General features: G+C 35.7%; 1 protein-coding gene across 4 annotated transcripts in view; it reads right to left on the bottom strand.

Moving 5' to 3' along the window:
* The window catches only part of DLC1 (DLC1 Rho GTPase activating protein), a 344,822-nt gene extending 320,020 nt beyond the window's left edge, over window positions 1-24,802 (bottom strand). Inside the window, exons 1-2 of one of the 4 annotated variants that reach the window (XM_032468641.1) lie at window positions 24,401-24,802; window positions 11,415-12,572 (exon numbers count right to left, since the gene is read on the bottom strand). In XM_032468641.1, the coding sequence (XP_032324532.1) occupies window positions 11,415-12,437 (1,023 nt within the window). In that variant the 5' untranslated portion in view covers window positions 12,438-12,572; window positions 24,401-24,802. Of the gene's footprint in view, window positions 1-11,414; window positions 12,573-23,659; window positions 24,187-24,400 lie in introns of those variants that run through there. The other 3 variants (XM_032468640.1, XM_032468642.1, XM_032468645.1) reach the window with 3 other exon arrangements.
* Window positions 24,803-26,639: the final 1,837 nt, after the last annotated feature.

Here is a 26,639-nt window from a genome sequence, read left to right on the forward strand (position 1 = left end):
GGATTGCTCACAGTATGGAAGTTGTTTGAAATACTTTTCAGCTTGTTTAAAATTTATCATGCCTCAACCCAAACATTGTGGACATCTGAGAGAAAGCACTTTGTAACTTCTAAGTGGATAGAGATAATATTTATGATAAAAGTCTAGGTTGATCACAGGGAAAGAGAACAGAATAATTGAATTAAATGCAAATCTGTGCCTCAGGAAAGAGCAACTTTTTATTATAAAACTAGAAAGCAGGGGAATCTAAGAAAACAAACTTCATTTTAGACTCTCTTTTCAGTTTCTAAAAATATATTTTAAACTTCTGTCAGCATATACCTGAAATGGTAGTTAAATGTTTCTGCTGTGTTTTTTTTTTTTCCTGCATACCAAGTGGACAAATGTCTGAAAATAGAAGGATAAAACATTTCCTTTCATCATTCAAAAAAAAAAAAAAAGCCCTTAATATTAGGTTTGTGTTACATTTCAATGTTGGCCAATTCTTTCTGATTACTTTTAAATTATAGCTTTTCCATGATAATATGCAAGTCAGCATCTTCCCCATGGGGCAGCAACTCTGCATTGGTCACAGGACATACCACTATTAACACTCTAAATTACAGCTCCTCGGCCTTGTCAATACACACGCATTATTCCAGTTAAAGTGAAATGTAGGGATGTTTAAAGTCTCTTCCTTCTGGGACATTCCATGGACCTATGAAAAGCAAATTCTCCCTCTCTCACTCCTTATTTGCTGATAAGATGCTGCCTACAGTAGTCTATAGTCAATTGAACAACATCTTGCTTTTGGGGTAAATGAACACGTGACAAGATATTCAACATCATGTGACCATCTTACAGCAAAATGAAGACAAAATGGAGGGGGTGTAATGGAGGAATGGATTGAAAATTAAAGTCCCATCTGCATGGCAAATACATACTGTGAGAAATTACGCTGCACCAAGAGTTCAGCTGTTTGTTTCTCAATGTAGGCTCTGGTTGGCCGTGTTGACGTAAACTCCACTTCCCTGTATGTTTGAGGGGTGTGGGGAGTGAGACAATGGTCCGTAGGCCTCAACGGTGATGTTTACCACAGAGGCTGAGCCTGCTTCCCATTTTCTCTGCACCTCATGGAAACAGAGCCCCATCAGGTGACTTAGTAACCTCCCTGCAATAGCGCCCACTCAGTTCCTGAGTGTTTTATCCTCTATTCCAAATTTCGGTAAAGCCTGTACTTCCTGCAGGAAGCCAAATACTGCATCTCAGATTGTGCTCGATTATTGCAGATATTGAAAATTAATTTATACACATAAAGACATATTAATTATTAATTATATATAGAATTTTTAAGTAAAATTATTGTATCTTTAGATTTCCTGCTATAGGTAAGGGCTTTATATGTTTCATAATTCTCTTAAGAAAAAGTTTAACTCATCCAGAAATTCATAAACAGATTTTGTGGTATAAACTGATGTTTAATCTAAATAATATTTAAGTAATAATCTTGTAGAAAAAGGCTGTTATCTAGCACACTGAGCTCGGCACTAATCCTTCCCACTCAGTCATGTAACAACATATGAACAGCATGGTGGTTGTTGATGCTGGCTTTTGAACCCATTGCCGCCCATCAGAGAGTTCACATCATTCACAGAACCTATGGGTTTGTATTATTAAAGCATTTCTTGATTTATACTCAGGTAAGACGGAAATTGAAATTTTACCTTGTATCAGATAGTTATAAAGTACATTTCTCATCTGTTACATTCTGACTTAAATAACTTTGGGTACCTCTTCAAAGTGATTCAAATTTCCAGTTATGCACTAGACCAGTATGTGAGTGGAATATGAAACATCATAGTTAAAATTAAATTTTTTGACAAACTACGGATTACTCTTTTGCTTTTACTTTTCATGCTTTTAGTCAGTTATGCTGTTTAATCACTCTGTGACAATCATCCATAATTATAAAAAATTAATCAATAGCATTACATAGATGATTTTTACATATCCATGAGGGTGTTAAAAGTGGGAATCACCATCTCATCTCATCATTATTTTATAGTCAAATCATTTTGGTGATGCTTTAGACATCAAGCAAATTTCCATGAATCACTTCACTTTTCTGCCACCTAATCCAACACAAACTGGGGAGCAAATTAACATGGCTAGCATTTTTCTCAGAACTCATTAGCATGTTGAAATCTAGATTGTTTGTTCGTTTGTTTGTTTATTTATTTATGATAAAGTGAGCCCAGAAATTACTTGGCTAGAAATCTAAGTTTGAAAATAGAAAGCTGCTTTGTCTAAGCTAAAGTCCAGCATATGAAGTACTGTCATCCTCTTTCAATTTTCATATCACCATGAAATATTTTGTGAAAAAATCTTAGCATTTAAAAGTGTCTGTTTACTAAATGGCCTTTTTGAAGTATTTGCTTATTTCATATACTCCCTAAGATTTAAGTCTGTGTATTTAAAAGTTAAATTGTATCTCTTCAAGAACAGTTAAAGTAGGCACAGGGAGATCCCTCTCTCTCATTCTCACAAATGCAAAGTCTTTGCATCCTTCAAAGCTCAGCTCAGGCAACCCTTGGTGAAGCCTTCCCTGACCTCCTCATCCGGACAGGGTCCCTATCCTTGCCTTTAATGCTCCAGCTCCATAGATCTTGATACTTTCTACCATGGATAAACTTGAACCAGGATGTTACTGTACTTGTGGTTCAAAATCTAATAGTACACTAGGATCTAAAGTAATAGCTGTTAAAAGTTAGCATAACTGAACATTCTGTTATTTGTTATTTGTGTTACACTGCTGCTACTGATGTGTAACCTCCTTTAGGTAAGGATGCACATATGATTCTTATTCAGATTCTACACCACACATGGCAAAGTGCATGGGGGAAGAGAAGGGACTTAATACTTATGTAGTTAATGAATGCATATTCCAGACTCTAAAATGATAATTAGATAACAAAGATGTACATGTGGGCTGACTTACTTCCTAAATCCTCTCTCAAATGTTGTCAGTCTTTCCCCACAATTATTCTCAGACAGTTCACCCTCTCTTAGATCTGTAACTAGGGAAATTTAGTAAAACAAATAAACAAAAAACAACAATTCCTACGACTAATAGCTGAAGTCATGTCGCATATACAATGTGTCAGGCACTGTTCTAATTACTTTATACATATTAATTTATTTGATCTTCCCAACAACAAAATGAAATATCCCATCATACAGGTGAAAAACTGAGGCACAGAGACAGTAAGTAACCTCTATGATGACAAAGCTATGAGTGAGGGAAGCAGTCTGCTTTCAGGGTCCATTGTTTAAGTACTTTGTTCTGTGTATAGCACCATAGTGTAGAAGCTGTGGAGGTTTACCATGGGCTGTGAAGCATTCTAGAAATCTCCAACTGAAGTAGCTACTATACCCTAGTTGGCTATATTTACTATGAATATAGATTCCACTAGAATTGGACCTATTCCCAGATCTAGTTCTGCAATTCTTCAGTGACTTATCTGTCAAATCTTCACCTCGAATTTTGGATAAATAATGGATTCTTCTGTGTGTTGTGCTATGTAGCACTGAACTGTTTTCCATCTCATTTAATATCCTTAACAACCTGAGATGTAGGGGCCATTGTCTCCATTTTTCAGGAACACGCAAAGCTCACACTGATGAAATAACACCCCTCAATTTAGATTGTGCTTTCTCCTCATCACTACTAATTTCTTGGTTAGAAAATCAAGCTCAGACCAAGCTATTAATTTTCTAGACCAAATAACGATGCTATTTCAACTTTTTCCAAAAAAACCTCTGGGTTAACTTTTAATGTATATAAAAAGCAGTATGTCCTTTTGAAGTCTCACTGGCTCAAAAAAGTTGAACCCAAAATGGAAGAGGTTCATTAATCACTAGTTTTATTCCTATGCCAACTTAAAAATAGAACTGAAAAAAGAATAAAAGTGGACTTGTCTATTTGCTTATATTTCCTTTGAAAATTGTGAGGTTATCTCTAAAGTGGCACTATAATTTTCTTGACAGAAAATTATTTGTGGACTAGAGATCTTGTTGGCAACAGGGATAAGTACTTTATTTCTAAGAACATCAGCCATAAAATGAATAGATTCGATTGGCACCATTGTACTTAGTGCCCAGATAACAGAGGCAGGGCCCTGCAATGTAGGTTTTGCTGGTTATCCCAACTTTTGTGGATACTGGCATTTCTTTGAGGGAGGCAGCCAAAATCTATGGTAGTTTTGTTGGCATTAACAGATTAATAAATTGCTCCTGGTTTATAGTAACAAATCCATCAAAAGAAACTAAATCAGTTTCACTATTATGATAGCCTCTAATGTGCAACTGGCTCTGAAATACCAATTAATTATTTAAAATAATATCATAAAAGTATATTCATTCTTGCTCCAATAAAAGTTGATGTTGGGTTAATGTGAACTTATTAATGGTCTTGTTACTAATAATGTAAACTTGCAGTTTCGGTCCAAGTCACTGTTTAGATCCAGAGGCCCATCACACATTATAACTACCTTTTTTTTTTTTTTACCAAAAATACCTAGAACAAGAAACATTTCAGATCTAATTTCTCTCATTCAGAGTATATTTTTCTGCCTTAAAGGAACCTGACATCAAATCTCCCTGCTTCATGTGGTTTCCACAGTAGAGGTTAAAAATACATTTACGATTGTCTGACATGTTCTGAACAAAAGTCCTCCAACCTCCCTTCCTCATTTGTCTTTTATTCTCTTACTCTACTATTCCTGTCATCTCCCTTTTACTCCCAACTTCCTCACAATGACATCAGCCATGAAAGCTAGAGATTTTCTAAACTAGTGGCCTCTCAACATTTTTGATTATGTACTTCTCAGCGAGCATGTGCATGTTATTTACTTATAAATAACACATATACTTCTGTATTCATATATCATATATCTTATGAAATACATACAAAATTAAAGAATAAATTACAAATAAGTGTGAATGGATATTCTAATATTTTCCTCCTTTACAATCACCTTTGCCCACTCCTTTCTGGAGACAACTGAGTAGATTCCAAATAACATTCACCACTCAGATTGCTATCTAGCTATTTAGTGACAATGAACTGTTTTGTGGCAAAGGGTAATGATCATCTTAAATTTGAAGGTTGCCTCAGAGACCCAGATTTTACATAATTCTTTTCTCCCCATTGTCTCCTCATGCTCTGCTTTAGCATGGAAGCAGCAGGGAAAACAGAGAGGAGACTACGGTATAAAGTATGGGGTATCTGGTTACTGATTTTGGTTGTACAACTTCGTTTCTTCTCTGTCCTTCTGACCTGGGTTCTTGACACCTGATATTGTCTTCTGAAAATAAGTCATTTGCTATAACTGGCTATTCATTCATTTAAACACTTATGAACAGGGTTCTAAGCACTGAGATGGAAGCTATAGACACAAAATTGAGTTGTGGCAGACACAAAACTGTCCCTGGATAAGCTGACATTTTTGTTAGCAATGGTGGGATCGAATTAATTTGCAGGAAACATTCTAATAGGAATAAGTTCTCCATGGGTGAAGAGAGAATCAAGCAACTAACTTGGCTGAGGAAACTGGCGAAAGTCCTCCCAAGGGGAAAACCTTTGAGGATCTTGAAATATGAACTCATCAGGGCTGCACCTTTAGCCCGGTGGAGATACAGCCCCTGGGGGCCGGCTCTAGTCAGCAGAGTTCCTACTGTGAAATGACAGGGACAAGAATTTGTCTCCACCTGAACTGTTACTGCTGGAGTCAAATTCATGTTCCTCATCCCTTGTTAAACGTCTGCTGGTGATAACCATAATTATCTCTGTCATGTTGGAATAGAATCTGAGTCCAGCCTGCTACAAGTCCACTTCAGGTCAAGGAACTGTATGGTTGCTTTTTCTTGCAATTGACTGGTGCTTCTCTTGGTACCTTATTTTAGCCCACCTTTCTCTCTCTCTGTCTCTTCCTGTTGTCCTTCTACCCGACCCTATTCCTCCTGTGCCCTCTGCTCCCCTTCCCCCTTTCTCTCTCACGGCTGTTCCCTCCCTCAGTGCTTGCCTTACGTGTTACTCATACAGAAGCTGTATTTGGGGAGTCCAGCAGCATTTCAGGGACTATATGCTTCACAATATAAGGAACTTCACTTCTGGCTCTTGGTGGTGTACCATGTATAGAACAGGATCTAGGATGTTGAAGATGCTCAATATTTATTACTGATTAATTTTACCTGACACTGTATCTAGTGTTATCCTTTATCATATAATTAAATGGTTTTGCACTTCTGGTTGGTTTCAGGAGAATTATGTTTATCATAAAGCAAAATATTTCAGCCCCAAATATCTCCAAATATGTTTCTGGCTCTCTAGTTGTTTATGAGGCAAAACCCAGTTTCAATGGCATGAAATAATTTGATGGTTTTCAGTGGCTTGACACCCAAAATGAGCTTCCAAAGCTATCAGTTTACCTGGGACACGAATCCAGCTAAAACATATGGCTGAGAAGATCTGGTGTTATTGGACTTTCCACTTGATAATAACTTTTCCCTGGTAGCCCTAATGTTAGACTTAGGGAAAAAGGTTTAAAAACAATACAGTCTGCTCAATAAGCCTGGGTCTTTAAAACAAATGTGACTTCCATGTAAAATCATACTGATACTATGAGTCTGTCTGCAGAGCTGTGTATACTTCACCCTGCTTCCCACTCCTTCCCTCTTAGTCAGCTGACACTAGGCTTACTATCAAACTCTGGTTCTTCCACTAGTCCTTACTTTCATTCAACATGTCTTAGGGCCAGAGCTTAACCATCTTTTTGGTTTTCATTTCTCAGACAATTTTTTCTTTCCCTTTTATATTCTTCTAGCTGGCCTCCTATCTTAGTCCATTCTACCTTCTGAATAATTTACTATGTTTTTTATGTCACCCATTGGTCAATTCTTCTCATGCTACAAGGCTCCCATTTAGGCATTCAGAGAACAGAAAGGACCAGGAAGGTCACAGAAACAAACAAGAAAGTCATTTCAGGTATAGGTGTGCTTTTACCAAATCTATATGTATTTTAAAGATAAGGTAAGGAGAAAATATCTGATTTTTTTCAGTCATTGCTAACTAATGTATTACATTTGTCCTGAGATAAAGTACAGTATGTCCTGTATAATGATTTAGTCCTGGGCAATTTTTCCATAGAAAGAGCATAGCACTTGATCAACATTACTTCAACATATAAACAGTTTCCAAACACGGAAAGGTATTATGTAGTGTGACATGAAAGCATCAAGGATTCATACAGAATACCACAGAACATATACGCAGCCCATTTATTTCATTCACAATGTGCCATGATACACTGGGATATATTTATGTTATGTTATGTTTATGTTGTTCCTTAACATAGTCATGTTATGAGTTATCCTTCAATATAAGTTTTCTCCTTTTCTGACAACAGAATTTTTAGCAGACATTTCAGGATGTAGACTCCATTTCGGCCTTTATTGCTATGTGTGGCCATGCAGCCAAGTTGTTCTAGCACATGAAATACAAGTAAAAAAGGAAGTGTGTTCCTTCTGGAGCCTGCCTTTACCCGGGGGTGTGACCATCCCTGCACCCTTTCCTCTTCTGACTGATCCAAATATGGATAAAGGCTGAAGGTGGTAGAGCCATTAGATAAAAGAGGTCTAAGGTTTTGAAAACATTGGGCCTACATATTGGTTCAGAACTATTTATTCCCAATTATTACATATGTGTGAGAGAAGGAATAGGTCAGGCCAAATTTATGCTGGTTTTCTGGGATGGCAGTCAAATCTATAGCATAAATGGTACAGTTCAGTTTACTGTTAAGAGTGTGAGGTTTTGTTCACATGTGGAATTAGGTGTCTTCTCAAAATTCAGATCATTTCTGCATTATCTTTTGTAGTTTATTTTGCCTGGTAATATGGATTATGTCTCATGAGAGCCAATAAAAATATTTCCATAAATTTCTATAACTACTATGACTATTCAAAAATTTTGGGACTATTAAAACAGTCTCTGGGGAAGACTGAATTTTGAACTCTCTTTAATTAGCAAACCGCCATCAAGAACAAATACACTAGCTGTTTAAAAAAAGTCTAACCTCAAGTCTTTCCCTACATATTTTCCATCTTCTCATCTCATTTGGTTTGAAGAGACCACTTCTTAGGCTGTCTCCCTCCTCCACATTTCTTTGGAATTTGTCTCTGAGACTTGCTCTTAACCAGCTGTCTTACCCCAAAGACCCGCCCGCGCTCTGTAAGCGCTGGTCATACACCACACGACCTTCTGGCTCATTTGCTAATGTCTGCTCATGATCTATTTAGTTTTTCTTGATTTCAGTGGCTTCAATTTAATGATATATTTCATCATATTTGGGAGAATTATTAGCTTAAAAGGTCAATATTTACATATACTACAAATGCAGTCATCTCCAATTGAGACTCCTAATAAGTATGTGTGGCTCTCTTCACGGCCAGAAATATCATTAGAAAACAAGAAAAAATACATCATGCTAAACAACAAATGTCTGCCAATATTTATAGGTTTCAAGGAACGATAATTTATATCTAAAGTACAATGATATCTCTGGAGTAATATTTCAGTGCATTCTGAAGATTACTCTTACAAACTGTTTCTGTGTTCGTCATTTTTTTTTCAAGTCTTAGAACCTGATTATATTCTGACCTCTCCCACAAAAAAAATCATGTTCATAAATTCAGTGAAGGATTTGGTTCACTCATGTGACCATCAGATAATGAGCTGAATACAGTTCTCTAACTAAAGGTTTATTAGTTTATTTTCTATCTCACCTTTCTAAGCTCTAATCTCAAAGCTGTCACCATGGTTGACAAATAGTTTAAAGATACAAGACAACTAAGCAAACTCTTTTCAGAATCTGGCACCTAATATCTCAGACATGAAAATGTGGCCCACGTGTCTCTCCAAAAGGCTTATCTGTTTTAGACTGGTTATTTCAGTATTAGAATCCAGTAGTTGATTGAAACTTTTGTTGATATGTTGAAAAAGTTTATAAATACTTGTTTCCATTTCATACAAGTAATAATAATCAGAATAACTTTACAGATAAAGGGTTGTTTTGTGCCATGCAGAAAATGCTTCAAACAGTTTATATATCTAGTATTTTTTGTTTCTGTACTTCTGTTCACTGTATGTATCTTATCCATCATGCTATCACTTTTTATAAAATTTATATAGATGAAAAAAGGAAAATCCCCTGCTTCCATGTTTTTAATTCCATTCTCTCAAAGTAATTGCTATCAACAATTTTATGCCTATTTATCTAGAATTTCACATACTCCTATTTAGTCATCCAGAGAGGTTCATACCCCGTCTATACCTCTGTCCACATATTTTGTTATATAAGGTTGGGGGGGGTGCTGTAAATACTGGTCTGCCACTGTCTTTTTCTAGATATACTATATCATGAGCACTGTTCAGTCAGAGCAGGTGGCTCTCACTTCAGCTTTTTGATGGCTGCATAGCATTCCAAACTATAGATAAACAGTCATTATACATCCTTTATTGATGGAAATTTGCTTGTATCTTTTTCTTGTCAGTAACCTATAATACAATAATGAACATCTCTGTACTTATATCTTTATGAATTTTTAAAATTATTTTTTGTAAGGTTCTAGAATGGCTAGTGGGCAATTCAGAGCTATTTTTAACACTTATTCAATACCAAATAGAACAAAAATTCCTACACATTTTGATTCTAGAGGCTTCTCCCATAACCGTACTTTCCCAGGGTAAATTCCAATCTGAAAATTTGTATTTAATCTGTTTATTACAAAGCATCCCAAGTGAGTTGTAGAGTCAAAGCAAATACTCCACCAGACAATGCCACTGCACTTTAGAATGATGAAATGTTTAAAATAGAGTATTTAAGTTAGAACTTGTAAATGAGATATAATTACGGCACTTGTAATACGACCATGCTATAGTGACATGCCCAAGAGCAAATTCTTTCTAGCATTCTTAGTATTGATATAAATGTCCAAGTGGTGAGCATATGTTTCTGGAATGTTTAATGTTTCTGTCGGCAGTTGGGCAGGGTTAGTCTTATTTTAGGGGTGCTATGTCATAGGTCAGTTAATACTTTCTTATGTCATTATTGCATTCCCTCCAACAGATTTGGCAGAGTATATGGACATTTCTGAAAAAGCAACCTGAGCATTCCAATCATAACAACTTTATGCAGCATTAACATTTTAATACAATTTATGTAAGGAAGGGTTTCCCAGAAGCACAGAATGCTCTGTTGGCCTGTAGTTTGAGCCTATTGATCTTTGCTGTAAGTTCTTTGACTTCACTTACTAACTTATGACATGTTACTGATCCAGTTTGTTAGCAAAACCACAGTTTATGGAAACCAGATTTCTTCAGGACAAACAGAGTTGGAGATTTTTTTTTTTCTCATTGTGGATAGCCCTGGTTGAACAGAGCTAAGAATCTTAGTTTTGTTTCAGAAGAATTGTAATTATGGATTAATATATCAAGGGAAGGACAAGGATTTTGCACTAAAGGGTCCAGCTTGCAGGGGTTTTTTTTTTTCAATGCCAATAGGCATGTTGGGTTTATAGAAGGAACTGTACTTGTATTTACATCAGGATTATACAGTACTACCTTGTTGGCAGAATGCTGGGGAAATCCTAAAGACCTGACAAACTTTGGTCAAAAGTTCACTAACTAAGCCATATTTCATGTAGTTCTACTCCAACCCTTGTGTTTCTCACTTGAAAACTTCTCAGGGGAGCATAGCATCTACAGGATTAATCAAAGGTAACTTGGCACAAAAATGTATTTCAGTTATTGTCAAGAGTTTAAAAAAGCTATTGATAGTGAATGTACCAGGGTATCATTTAAAACAACATCAGCATATTTTGGGGGAAGGGATACTATTGCCTTAGTATATGTAAAAGGCTCATTTTAATATGTGTTTTACATCACTTTTATTATAATAAAATATACTTTCTGAAGGGAAAAAGAAACAAGCCCAAATAAATGATTGTAATAAAAAATACCATGACATTCTTTCTAAAAATTAGAGCTCACTCTCCAGACTGGCCTTGAACTATGAGCTATCTGGTGGCTATTTAACTTTAACTAAAGAAGGTGAAACCAGTTCTGTCTTCAACACAATTCCAAAATAGAATGTTCATGAACCATAGTAAATATTATTAGTGAAATGGATCGGTTATACTATTTTAATTTTTACATATTTTGATGGTTTCCCCAAGAAGATGTTCTTTGAGCTATACAACTATGCTACTGGGCCAAAGAAACCTCCACATAGTTTTTTAATCCCAGCAAAATAATAAGTGATGGAAACAAGGATATTTATAAAACTCCAAAAGCCAGATAATCAATGCAAGTGTCTTACCTTTCTTTTGCGAAGTCTGACTTGGTTATCTGTGGGTTCCTGGGTGGCCAGAGTCTCCTTTAAGTGTAAACACTGCATGCCATCTCCTGAGTTGACCTCAGGAAGACTTTTGTTTTGCTGTTCTGAGAAACCATTCTTCTCCAGGCCATTTTCAGCTGACATTCCATTTGGGCAGGAAGGAGGCTGCAGAAGGCAGCTTCCAGAATCTGCTTTTAATAACGGCAGTCCTCTGTCTGCACAAGGACTAGCCAAGAACTCGTCTTGTACTACACTGCAGGTGTTTCTTTCATGCTCATCTTTAGGGAAATCGGGTTTCCTTCGATGCTGAGCAATTACAGCAGAATTAAGCAACTGCTTTTCCGGCCCAATATCTGTCACATTCAAAGAATTGCATGTATTTATTTTGGATGCATCTTTTATTTCACTTATGCTTATATCATTACAAAGCTCCAGGCTTTTACTCACCATGTCAACAACTTTTCTCTCCCCTTTTTCTTCTACCAGCACTAAATCAGCTCCACCAGACATTTGCCAAGAGTTATAAGAATCTTGGTTACTTTCCATGATGGGCAGCGTCTTTACTAAGGAGCCTGCTCCTCTGACGCTACGTTGGTCTGCCGTTTTAGGCCCTTGAGTAGTTAAACTTTGTTTATCATCTGTAAGATACAGATCAGAGTTGGTATCTTCATCAGAAACATGCACGAGTGTTTCCGTGCTGGCTTCCAGAGAAAGAAACTGATCTTCACCTTCGTGGCTGTCATCTTCATGCACCTCCTTTGAAACGTGACCCATTGGCCTCCCAGGAATATCTCTCAGCTCTGACTCATGACAGCAGTCTGGTAGTGAAACACACCTTTCTTTGCGGTCCACATTCAGAGTTGCATCTTTTTCCATACTTGCCTGCAAGCTGTCAGCTACTAGTCCATGATGACATGCTGTGTTACACTCATTAGAATTAAAAGGCTGTCCCATCCATTGTGTCACATGTTCTTCCCAGCTTCTCTTTCTGATAGCTACAGACATGTCATCGTAGTTTAACAACAGACAGAGCGATACATTCCAAATGAGACCAGAGGAGATGAAACTTGATGAAAGGTTACTTCAGATTCACTGACTGAAGAAGAAGGTACGTGTTGCCATTTCACCACCTATTAAAAACTAAAAAAAAAGTTGTTCAGGATATAATTCTACCTTAGAAAAGAGAGCACTTAATCTGCGCTCTGAAAGATTAAGAGATTTTACAAAGCTTCTGTTTAATAGTCTTAATAGGGTTACTTCTTTAAGAAACAGCCTAATATTAGAAGAAAATCTCACATTTAATATTCCTGGCCCAAAATTCTTGACAGTACTTTCTAAAGCAGCTGGATTGACTGATCTATTAATGATTAAAGATACACATATTGAACATTTAAAATTCCAAGAAGAAAATATTTGGATTGCTTATCCTTAATAAAATTCACCAGAAGAAACTTGTTGCTCTAGCTTACAAGTTTTCCTGATTTACTTTTGTGGACACAAATTTTTATAGAAATCTACTGGCTGTTTAGTTTAAGCTGCACTGAAGGCCATTGGGGAACTGTTCATGCAAAACTTGAGCTATAGAGACAGCACATGTAATGTATTAGTGTGTGAAAGACCTAAATACAAATCCCAAACCACCGGGATGTATTTACTCTAGGGAGTGACTAAGAAACACGGAGTAATCCAGTTTAGCTCATATTCACACATAATTCATAGATAAGAAAGCATAACACACCATTTACAATGCCTTAGGATAAACACATTTGCATGCAACCCACTGCTGTTACTACCAGCTAGCAAGCTAGAACTGCTGAAGCTTAGAGAAATTAGAAAACTTGCCCAATGTTATATACCTAGGAGGTAAGCCCGATTCAAACTAGGCCCTGGTTCTAAGACCTAGGCTTACACAGCCAACAAACTTTACTGTCTCCAAGGAAGGGGATTCCACCACCACCTCTTTCCTCCACGAGTCTTATAATGTATATTTTATTCTATGTATTTATGTATATGTTTATTCTAAACTCTTCAGGCAGGAATTTAAGTGAAGCAAAAAGAAGACGTGAGGATGATAACACAATTGAAACAATTCTTCAGAAACTTCAGTCTCATTCTTTGGCTTCTAAGGAGTTTAGTTTGTATACTTCTGTTAGAATTTGGCCATAAAATTTTAAGTAAACAAGAAAACCAGGCATAAGATAAGGTCAGAATATAAACACATTCCACATATCTATCCTTTTTGCCTTGAATTATTCAAAGCCTTAGTTAAAGGCAACAAATTATACCAATGTAAACTCAACCTTATAAAAATGACTAACCCAAATGTTGTCCCATAATGAAACCAAATGCCTGACTGGAAAAGAAAAATCCCATTCAAGAGCAGACACTTCTGGTTTTTACGCCACACAAGAACTGTCAGCACGTAACATGGATTGGCTTATTGATTTCAGCCATAAACAAGATTAACTGCTGTGCTGGTTTTGGGTCACTTCAGTCTATTGAAAAGGACTCTGACTCCCCACCAGACGTTTCAAGCTATTCTGACTAAGCCCATGCCAGAAAGGTAAATATTCCCATCCTCTAAAGACCAGTGCAGTTAAGGAATGTACTAGAATTCTGGTACCCGAGACTGACCAAGTATCATTCTGGATACCATTTGGTTCCCTTAAAGGTCTGTGAGTATCTTTGAAAATGGTCAGCATTCACATTTTCCATGTTGGCATTCATTTTGCATTCAAAAGAAAATATAAAATCCCTGAATTCCATGCATAAGTCATTATAGTGTGGGAGGCTACGGAAAGTGGAAAAAACGCATAGATGCAGGCCAGAAAATTTCTGCTTTCATGGGCAAATTTGGGTTGTAATAGGGCGGTTCTGTTTTAGATGCTTTTTTTTCTTTATTTTTATCCAGTGTAGAAAGAGCAGGCTAACTTATGAAATGCCAAGTGGTATTACTGTGTCATTCCTAAGCCACATTTACATTTAAGTTGAGACTGAATTCTGGTTTTATTTCTTCTATGAAGGAGAAAGAGTTTTATTAACCCCTCGGGGAACAGATTACATACAATTTTTGCCTTTAAGTCCTTACCATAATATTAATTAACTTGTTACACTCAACCTTGGCAAGTAGGTTAAGTATTTTTATAATGTCAAAGAAAGACAGTTCAACAAGATCTGAGACAATCTAGCTGCAAAGAGAGATTGTAAATTAGAGAGATTCAATACAGCATTAACTTTTTCTGGCCTAACTTCTAATCTAGGTTCTTTGGACATTTCCAAATCATTCCTGTGAATTTATAGTGTCTTATTTTGAAGACATAAAATGTTCTGTCATTATGACCATCATCACTACATTTTGAATATTCATTTCATATATCATGGTCTGATAGAGTTTAAAAAAAATTATTTCTACCAGCTTTCTTATTCACACTTCCTATGTACATTCTGATTTGTAAGATTTATAGTTAAAATCTGCCTTCAGGATCTAAAGGCTAAACAGGATATTAGTTAAAAGGAGTACTGGATTATTGTTCATCACATCTGAGCACATTTGCCTCATTTTCTGTCATCTAAATTGACTAGAATCTGTCCTCTAAGACTGAGAAGTCTTTGTGAAAGACCCGACTTTCCCTTTGGGCCTCCTCACCAGGCTGCCTGATTCAAAATTGTATTTCGAACTCCTAACTACTTATTTTGCAAACTTCTATTGCCTTTTTAAAATAATTTTTTATGCAGTTTCATTCAGAATGAGCTCAGCTGCTGAGGATTTGGATGAAGAATCTGGAAAAGTGTAGGTCATTCCAGGGTGTTGATTTTATGAAGTGAATTTCCATGGGGATTTTTCACTTCTTAAATGCATTTGTTCAAACACCACTGTATTAGTATTACAAGAAACTCTATGTACCTCTAATGCAATGATTCTGGAAAATATTTGTGAAATGTCCACATTTGCTTTTATGAGTGCATATTAGTGAGCAGGATGTTTAGACACAGAGTGATTTAAAATTTATTATTTGGGTTAATTTAGTAACACTTAGCACTCATTAACATAAGCATTTTGTGACATACAGTGTATGTTTTAAAATTAATCAAAATGGAATATTATTGTACTAAAAATCAACGGAAGATATTCTAGTTTGAGAATCCTTAACCTATTTCTGGTATCAAATGATCATGCCTCTGCACTTGCTCCTGAAACAGACACTTATCTTATATTTCAGTCTTGCAATTGTCCTTAGGGAAGAAAACCCTGATGAGAATCATTATTGCTGATAATACAGCCTGGAAGAATATGGCACAAATGAAGTACTTGTGGCTGAAATCAAGTGGGCAGTTCCGTAGAACTGAGAGTAACTCTGACTGGTATGATCATGAGTTCAACTAGTGTTCATGTAGTGCCCAGTGGACTGCACAGTCTGCTAAACATTGCGAATATAAACCTAAATATATATTATCTCATTTTATCCTTTCAGAACACAGATGACATAGATAGACATGCATACATATATGCACACACACACACATATATATGTATATATATATGTATAGACAGACATACAGACACAGACACAGATACAAACACACAAGATTGAATCCTGGATTGCTTTTAAATACTTTCACACAGATGCTGCATATTTAATACAAGGGAAAATAAAGGCATAATAGTACTACCATTTTCTCTTTAATTTCCCTACTTTTTTCCTTAAATGGCTGGAGTTACTTCCAGTTTCCCTTAGGGTCTTTCTTCCTAATTACCCATCCCATGTTACATTTCCAGGTCATGTTTTTCTCCTACTACTTCTTTAATGCATATATATGTATAATAGCTACCACACAGCATGTACTCAGTTACTGGGGGAAGGAAGAGAAGATATAAGGGAAACATTCTCTTAATTAAAAGTAGGTTAAACTCTCTAACATGCAAGAAAAGGACATTTCTACATTGGCCCACTTTGTTGCTAACACAACGTCGGAGAGGAGAGATGGGGAATCCTAACATCCTATAGTGATCTGACATTTTAATGTATCTTGGTCTGTGCTCAGGGAGTCACCTTTGCAAATAGTTAAGTGCCCCCCAAATGCTTATTGAATTGAATGAGACAGTTAGAACAGAATCAGCAAGATATAAACAGACATATCACAGCTTAATATAGTTCTTCAAATGCGTGCTCACTAATGGCAAAGTAAGTCTTCCTGACAGCATTTGTGGAGGTCAAAATGAAATTCATTTTCTTGATGGGGCTGTCAAAGAACAAATTATCTAGCAAACTAAACTGTGCACATTTGGGCACCTTCTACTTTTCTATAACTCAGTGATAACATGAGAGAGGTGCTTTTCACTGCAAAACTGATCTCACATATTCAAGATGCTCAGGATCAATTAGAAAGCCTAGAACAGATATGGTTAGTCTTAATCTCTTTACGTAAATGCATGAATAGCAAAATAAAAATGATAACACATGGCAAAAAAGTATTTCTATAGATCTAATCAGGGCAGCCAACTTTTAGTAAAAGACAATTAGTGCTTTTTCTTTAAAATATTCATGCTATCTAATTCAAATTAGGGCTAGAATTAGGCTGTGGGAGAGAAAAACCTTTAATAACATGATGTAAGGATTTATCTCTGTATGATTTCATGCAGATTTCCTTTCTTTAGTAGCAATCTGTGTCTTAATCCCTCACAAAATCATTATCCATCTACTTTTATATACTTTGTCAAATGTTGGAATTTACTCATTATGTGGAAAAAACAAACTCTTACTAAAATTCTTTATTGGTAAATTGCTTAATGAAGCTTAAAATATTATATACGAAAAAGCTTCCATCTCTTCAGGCTGTCTGGAAATCATCAAGTCTCAGTAAATTACAGAATAAATCACCTATAATGAACTAAGTCAGTGGAATAAGTAGTATATCACTTTTTCCAAGAGACACATCCAAACTTCCATCATTTTGGGTCTTTAGAAGAAAAATGAAGAAGTAGGTACCCAATTAAAACTTCTTTTAAAACGTTTACCTATTTTTATGTATGTATCAGTTTTACTGAGCTTGGAAATTTTTTCTTCTTCTTAGCTCTCAGAGTCAAATATATTCCAGGAATCAAGTACATTTGAAAATGAACTTTGTCAATCCACTAGAAGTGCACTCATCAGAAAAGAGCAGACTGTTACAAAATTGCAAGTTATTATTTCTGAGTGCCCTATTTTTTACCTCCAGCCTCCTGCTGTTTAGTAGATCCTCAGTTGTTTTTAATTTCCTTTCAGGGAAGAGCCCAGATACTGGCAGTATTTGACTTATCACCACTTTATAGCTCAGGTTAGCCAGGTTTGCAGACTCTCGGAACATTTTCTTAAACAACCATGTGTAATTTGAGGAACTCCTGAAACATGTCATGATATTTGGCTGATACCACTAAGGCTTTTCTGGTGATAACTGGTTTCCAACAGACCCCAGAATTAATACAGTCTTGGGGCACAATATTGCATCATGGACGCAGTAATTTCTAGATATCTCTATCTTTCTTTGGGCTTCCATGTTTTATGTATTTATTTTTAAGTACACAGTCTTCTCAATCCCATGCACAACCCTTTGACCATCTAGAACTACACTGTATCTTTGATATTTCTGCAAATTCCTTAACGAATAATTAATCATTTGGTTTTTTGACTTGGTATCTCTTTTCTGTAGACTCCCTTATAACCAAAGAAAAGTATTGCCTTTGTTCTGAAATTATTTCATTTGGAATTTTTCATGCAACAGGAAATAGCTTAGAGTTAAATTTGATATCAAAAGTTTTCCTGTCTTTTTTTTTTTTAATGGCAAAGCAATATAATTGAAATGCGGTTTTGCCTTATTATAGAAAGATACTTCTATTCCACAAGGGACATGAATTATAATGCTTTATTATTAGCATGGTGAGATGTGGCTTTACTTTAAGTGGCCACTTTCTATTTTTAACTTTGCTCTCACTTCTAAGAACACTCCTAACGGTAGATTCAGTAATCACTAAATGTAAATAAGAGATAGGGCTGCACCAACACAGGTGCTCCGACAGCTAGGTGACAACAGGATACTGAGATTTCAGTCACTTGTTAAGTGCAACTTTCACTGAAATCAAGAACATGAAATCATTAAGAATATAGCTATTTCTGTTAGGTTGGTATCCTACCAGGGATTGATGCCTCTGATACCAACTTTAGTCTTCTGTTTTTAATATCTATTATTCTCATCTCATTTTGTCATCTGCCTATGTACATCTTGAGCTTGTTTTTACTACCAAGTGCCCTATATACCCAAGCAACAGCAGATGCCTTAGAAACTTGCGATGATTATGGTAGTAGTAAAAAAAAAAGCTTTCATTTGTTAAGCATTTAAGTAGTAAAAAAAAAAAGCATTAATTCATTTGTTAAGTTGTGGATCAGGTCCTGTATTTGGTGCTATATTTACACTATCTTCTTTAGTAATAATACTCACAAATATTCTATGAAGTGAGTACTATCATTGTCCTGATTTTATGGGGAGAAATATTGTCAGGACTAAGTAACTAGCTCAACCTCTAGCACTTACAGTGATTATTGTCCCTATTTTTTGTGAAGGCAAGATATCTGTTAAAGAAATTTTATGCTTTTTCTGGTGCTTTGCATTAGTTACCTAGGTTTTGTGTTCCTCAGTTTTCTCACTTCTATAATTAGGAGGGGGAAATAATATTTGAACTGTAATAATAATGAGCTATTAATGTAAGGAGAGCACTTAATCCATGGCATATTGCAAGAACACCATATACTAAATGACATGATGATGATGATGGTGATGGAAATGACTCCTTTAGTTTTTGACAAGTCTCAGCTGCAGAATCCATGGCTGAGTAAGGGCTGGAACTGTAACTTACATGCCCATCTTATTTCAATATAGGAGAGTGATTTAACCACAATGTGAAACACTATGATTCTTTCTTTCTTGATTCATTTGAACTATGTTTTGTTTTTTTTTAAAACAAAGGTTTGTCTGTTATACTGTATGTGAAACAATCTGCACATACAACAAACATCTCATCTGATGCTCAAGATGACCTGGTGATACAAATATTTGCATTGTTTTCCTTCCCAACTTTACCAGTAAAAAGCAGAAGCTCAAAGTAGGTATGGGGTATGCTTGACATCACAGAGCATCCAATGGCAAAGATGCAAAGAGCCAGTTTTCTGTCTCTACTCATGACCTTTCCAATACACCACCCCATTTAAATGGTGGAAAATTCACTAGTGCTCCACTCTCACTAGCCTCGTGTAACTTTTAATTTTGAACTATTTCTGGAGACTTATGCTTACTTCTTGTTTTTAATGAACTTGTAATGTCATCTTGTAAGAGTGTTGTTAACCTCTGGCCTCAGGCTCTGATGACTCTTGCCAACCTCTTATTTTCCTTCCCCTTTAAAAATTATTATTCTATCATTACAGGATGTCTGGAAAAAATTTTAAAAGTCTCACAACACCCACTCTTCAACACTGGTTTTCTTTCCCTTTCTTCCCTCTCTCCCTCCTATTTATTCCACATACATTTATTGACAAACAGGTATCAACAATACCTGGCATGCTAGGCATTTGCCAATCACTGGGAATAAAAAGAAACACTCACTGGATTTCTAAACTTGCTTTCTGATCTTCCTACTTCCTTTCTATCTCATTTCTATTAAAGGGCTGATTTCCTGTGGATTATCTGAGTTGTATTGCTATATCATTTTGCTATTTCACTCAGATATGAAAACCTTTTCACACTTACAGGCAGCTCCAACTGCTTTTTTTCAGTCCTCTATCTTAATTCATGAGCAAGTTCATATACACACTGTTTACGCTGCCTTTCAGCTTTTTTTGTTTTGGGTTTTTTTTTTTGCATTGGAATTCTTATTTTATCTTTTCAAGTTCACTTATATACCCTATAATCCACTGAATCAAAACCAATAGTCTCTTTAAAACTAGGCCTCAAGAGCCACACTTCACCATATTTATTCTTCCTTAAAAACTAAGCCCATCTATTTCTCAAAACTCTATGAATTGACCAGCAGTTTAACACCAAACTAGAACCATAGACGTAAACACTGCATTTCTATACCCAAACCAAAGTCAATCTGGATTTGGGCTTCTCTGTAAACCTTTTCAATTTAAATTGTGCAATTAAGGGGCTTATCATTCATGTGAGGGGGACAAAAGTACAATATTTATGCTACTTCCTCAAATCTGGAGGAATTTTCTCTCATGCTTTTTAAATTTTCATGTACAATTCTTGACATTTCTCTATTTTGATAATAAAGTTTTCTGCTCTAGATCTAAGTCATCTCTCATTTGGAACTCTGCGGTACTACAGTGATTTCTAGAGAGATTCTCACTATAAGATGATACTGACACCAGTTCATTCATTCTCCAAGAGGAAACACACAAAATCACAACAAAAATACTTTAAAAATATCCCAATTTAGACTTATTTTAACCCTGTAAGACCCACCCTCTATATGTAAGATTAAACCATGCCTAAATTATTTGTAGTGAGGTGTATGGTATGGGCAGGTTTGCATACAGATCAGAAAAATTCTCTTTTTATTATAATGTCTTCAAGAAAAAAAATAAAATGATGTACTCTCTTTTACTAGGGCCCCTTGTAATCATGCAATCAGTTATACAGGCTATTGCTTTACTGCATTTATTCCTCATTCCAATAGTGCGGAGTGCCAAAACACTGGAAGTGTTGAATAGCATATCTTTTAAGTGGTAATAACATCAGGAAATCCAATCTGGTTCACAAAAATAGGAGAAAAAGGTATCATGATTCACACTTTCTCCAAAGAAATGACACATATTAGTTTTGTAAGAAAGGCTCTTGCAGTGGAAAGTAAAGTGTTTTGGCGTGCGGCAACATATGCTGGCATGTATGAAGCACGGTACAGATGAAACAGCCATCATTTCCAGTTCACACTGTGCTGGTCCAAGTGCAGACTGTAAGAAATCCTGTGTTCTGCAACTACAGGACTTTGTAGAAGGCTCAGGGTAGATACACGAACCAATTAAAGAACTGAAAATAGGCTGCAGGAGGGAAGATACAAGGATGTGTGTTTACTTGGCCTAGAATGCACACTTATGTTTTCATATACCCATTTAGGCGTTTTACATTTCCACCAAGAAACCCAAAGGACTAGAAATAGGCTGCAGCAATAGAGATTTAGGTTAGATAAATAAAAGAATGTCTGGGTACATGAGATTCCAATGGGGGGCAGTACAATCTTTTCTGAACATCACTGATTGGGTTGGTAATTTATAATGATATCATTTGATACAAGGATATAAATCAGACAAGCTTCTTTCTAGTCCTATTTTTTTTTTAAGAAACATCAGTTTAAAATTAATATGGATTGACTTTCTTGGCATAAACATGAAATGTAACAAAACAGTCACAAACAAGTTACTCCTTTAAAGTGTTTGTTGAAGGCATAAGGAAACTTTTCCATTTGAGAAAATTTCACTACTTAGTAAATTTGATTCTCTTTTAAAACCATGATTTTTTTTCCCACACTATAACACTGATGGCAACTGTAAGCCTTTTTTTTTTTTAAAGAAGCATTCCAATTTTCTTTTTAAAGAAGCCTTCCACCAGATACGAATATGTTTATACTTTACCATGCATGCTTTATTTGAGAGCAAGGTTATGTGATATAAAGATATCTGGATTATGACATAGGGGACTATGGTTCCACTGTCATCTCCTGCTAACCAATGGTGTGACCTTGGACAGGTCATTTTTAAATGTCATTCTTCAGCTCCCTTCAGCTCCCTTTTTGGCAACTTTAAGATAGTGTTAGAAGAGGTGACCTCTTATATTGTTTCCTTCCTTAAAATTCTATTGAGGGATTTTATTAAGCTGTAATTTAGAAAAGTCAGTATTTTATTTTTAACATACTTAAAAACAAATTCTTTTATCATTTGTAAAAGTCAAACATGACTTAAATTGTTACTGAGTAGTTAAAATTTGTCAATGTAAGTTATTCTACATAAAATGTAAGCATAATTAGCTAATACAGCAAATGGTTACATTATACTACGTAAACGTTTATAATTAAAACACTTGATTTCTTGTGATCCAACTGTCAAAACAGCTTTCATCTTTCATTTAGTATATTTTGTGTTCATCTAACAGATTTGGAAACATGCATGGATATTTGTTCCCTTCACATACCATTCTATATTAGTTCTATAAAATAATGATTTTCGTTCTAAATATTCAGAAATATAAATATAACAGTATGTTATGCATTAAAACTCTATGCTATTTCAGTCACTACTAAATTTTTTTCTTCACATACTGCATATGCAAACATTTAAGATAACTTAAAGACATTATAGCCCAGTGGAAATGTAATTTTATGATTACATGAATTATGAATGCAGATCAGCTGTTCATATGATTGTAGTGATTTCTGGCTGCCTTAAAATAGTAATAATGAATGTCAGTGTCATTGACATATACTTTAATTATTTAAAAATATTCACACAAAATATGATCTGAGCACTGAATAGTGTGAATTTAGGAAAGTTAATATAAATTAAATCCAATTCTGACATTTAAATTTAAAAAAATCAGATTAAATACTATTTAGGAGAGAAAATAATTTGTAAAATTTCACGTGTTCACTCTTTTTTTAAAATGAATCATTTAAGCTGTACATTAGCAGTTTGACCTGTGGTTGAAACTGGGTGGGGAAATATTGAGGAATTCAATCTTCACATTTTAAATGAGACACAAAATTTTCTTTGGAGATTCATTATTAAGAAAAGTCACTCTAGTGGGATCTACTCTTCCTGTTGGCAAAAGAAGAGGAAAGAAGAAAAATCATTTACACCTCAGACTTATGTGTGAACACTTGTTTCATACGAGCCATGTAATAGGAAAACTGGTCTTCTGGCTCTGTTCATAAATAAGGATTAAAAAGTGATGAAAATAAGATCTTAGTTTATGGGTAAAAAGAGTGAAATCTCTATAGAGCTTATTTAAGAATTGACATTTTGCTAAAACAATTTGACTCACAGTTTTCTACTTACTAAATCTTTTCTACTTCTGATTTCATGGCTCAGCTCTAAAACTTAGGAAATCACCACTCCGTGCAAGATGCTAACATTTCTCTCAATCTTTCTGCCTCTTCAAAGACTGACTCAAAGCATAAAGAGAGATAGTCCACAGCGTCTTACCTAGACAAGGAGTTGCTGAAACGCCGAGGCATGACATGGTTCAACACTCAGGCTAGGAAAGGAGTCCGTCTCCGTTAGTTTCTCCGAAATATAAGTTCACATTTCGTGGCTGAGATCATGGCTCTATTCTAAGCAGTTCTACGCAGTGTGTGAGTCTAACAAAAACACCCTCCGCAGCTGGAGGGAGCCTTAGCTGAAGCAGGAGTCTGTCAAGGCGTTCCTAGTGACTTCTGTCTAGTAAATTCAGACTGATGTTTTGCAAAAGGGGCCTCCACAACCAGGCCCAGATTGCCTGGGAAGCATTTCCTGCCTCTGAGTGGTGTGCATGTGAGTAAGACTGAAGGAAGAGGAGGGGAGGAGGGGGCCAGCAGAGGCCGCCCGCCTGGGCGTTTTAGGAGTTCTGATTTTACACAGAACTGAAGTGAGTTTGTCAAAACCCTTGAGGTGATTAGCTGGAGAGTCATAAAGTTGTAGGGCTTTTTCTATCCCACACTGCTTATGAGAAAAAAAAAAAAAAAAAAAAAGGAAAGAAAACACAGTTCCCTCCTTCCTCTACAACTTTTCCACTATATTAAATGTATACACACAATGCAATTCAAATACCTTTGCAGTAGTGCTCCTTTCAAAAGCCCTTTTAAGAGCGCAAGATGCATTCAGAGTTTTTAATACCGTAATTCTTCTAAATTTGAAAACTTTCGAAACGCTACTTCATTTAAAATGCTGCAGCCTGATATACTGTACCTGAGAAGATCTGTAAGTAAAATCCCAGGGATCCAGCAAATAGAACGTGTTCTTCAAGATCTCGCCGACCCCAAGAATCCTTCACGGAATTAAAGTAGTTTGTGTCATAGCATATGCAGCGTTACCTCTGGTCAGGATCCTCCAGTCACACACATCTCTGCTGGAAAAGCAGAAGACAGACTCCATCTTGATCCTATTACAGTCTTGCTGACATTAACCACTTGCAACTGCTTCCCTCCAGCATGACAGAGTCCCCGAATCACATGCCTAAAGCAGCTCACAATATCTGCATCCTTCTTCCGACACAAATGTTGTGAACTATCATCTGTTTATCTTTTCTGCTTTCTTGTGCCTCCACTGAATGACTTCCTCCTAGCTGCTCTAGGCTGGGAACTTGGACTACCATTTGGTTTTGATTAAAACCAGACAGCCAACTCTGGAGAATTTAGAGAATAAGCTAATGGAAACTGCAAGTATGGCTTTAATTAGTGCATCAATTAATAATAGATGTTAGCTCGTCTTCTAATAAGATGACACAAATATAAACGCAGAGGAAGCTCAAGTCGTTTTAGGGAAGAAGTTGAACCAATTCTCATTCCTTTATGATCCAGAATTCTCTTTAAGGAAAGTGGAAGGAAAGAAGAGGGATGTGGCCTTGGGACATCAGGTTGTGGAGGGGGCGGTGGAGCAGCCTCAGTGTTTACACCAGAGAAACAGGAAACAGCATCTCTGAGTTTAATTAGCTTGCTTGGTTGGAATTGCTCAGTAATGTCTCCCTTTTACTTTATTTACAATCAATGGATTCTCTTGTTTATGACTTGAGCATTTTTTTTTCAGTGATTAGTGATTAGATTTTCTGATTATTGGGTCTACGTGGAACTTGCAAACATCCAGAGATTTCCGATAATTGGAGGCACAAGAACAATTCCAATTTCAATAAGATAAATGAGTAACATTTAAAGAGGGACAAGAAGTATTAAACCCACTAGCCCTAAGATCTAATCTTTATGTCTCTGAAATTATAAGCAGTTTTCATTATTCATATTTATTCCCAGTTGGCTCTGATTTTTATAAAGGCTGACAGACATCTAGATATCACAATAGCCATCTTTTTTGTACTTTCTGAGTAAGTGATAACTCAGAGAAGTATTATAGTTACTATTTCTTTTCTTACTGTATAACTAAAATCTCTCAAAATTAGTGCAAATAATGGATTTTTAGAAATATTAAACCTAATGTTTAATATGTGGTTAATATGTTAAATTTGGCTAAAATGTGAAATGAATACTATGTTACACATTAATTTTCAGATGAGAAGTATTCAAATCAAAACATGGGGCAGAAACAATTTTTAGAAGTTTGTGTCAAAACATTACTGATTAAAACAATGAGCATTTAGATTCCTTGAAGTTAACCTTCAACCATAATGACAAGAAGGAAGTCTGTAATTTCATAAATTCTTTAAAGAGTTATTTATGTTCACATTCAAAATATTTCCACGGAAACTACTGCCCATTTAATCTTCCCAACTATCTTTATATGTTCTTATTTTTATTTTACAGATAAAGTATTAGAAACTTGTGAAAGTAATTTTCTCACAATCAAATGATGGAGAGTGGTCAAGTCTACATTGGAACCCAGATTTTCTAACTCTAAATTTTGCACTTTTCCTCTCCTGTCTCTCTTGACTCTTGCTTAATTGCTGTGTGAAACTGGGAAGACTTCCTCAACTCTCTGAGTTTCAAATTCTTTCTTAAAAATAGGGGCAACTCCACATAACTCACAGATTGGAAAGCAGGATTAACTTTATATACAGATGTATTTATAAATTTATATCTCTTTCCCTTAGGAAAACACTGGGCAGAATGGAATGAGAATTGATGTAAGCTCTTTCCTAAAATAACTTGTGTATCTCTATCTCTATTTGTCTCTAGCCGGCCTCGAGGATACAGAGGGCACTCAATAAACATTCACACTCCGCTAATTCTCCTTAGCTACATTCTCCTCATGAATCCTGTAATTCCCCTGGTATAATTTAGCCTTGTTTCTGTTTACACTGGCCTGAAGAAACAACAAAACCCTATTCGCATAGATTTATAAATGCTTTTTTAGACACCCTTATTAGTAATTTTTTCCTTATCATTCTCTTCTCTAAACCAATAAGACATCATGATTTATTCTATTATTAGAATTACTTCCCAAATCTTTAATCACTCTTATTTATTTTTCAAACTTCAGC

The sequence above is a fragment of the Camelus ferus genome, chromosome 26 (assembly GCF_009834535.1).
Source record: "Camelus ferus isolate YT-003-E chromosome 26, BCGSAC_Cfer_1.0, whole genome shotgun sequence".
NCBI lineage: Eukaryota > Metazoa > Chordata > Mammalia > Artiodactyla > Camelidae > Camelus > Camelus ferus.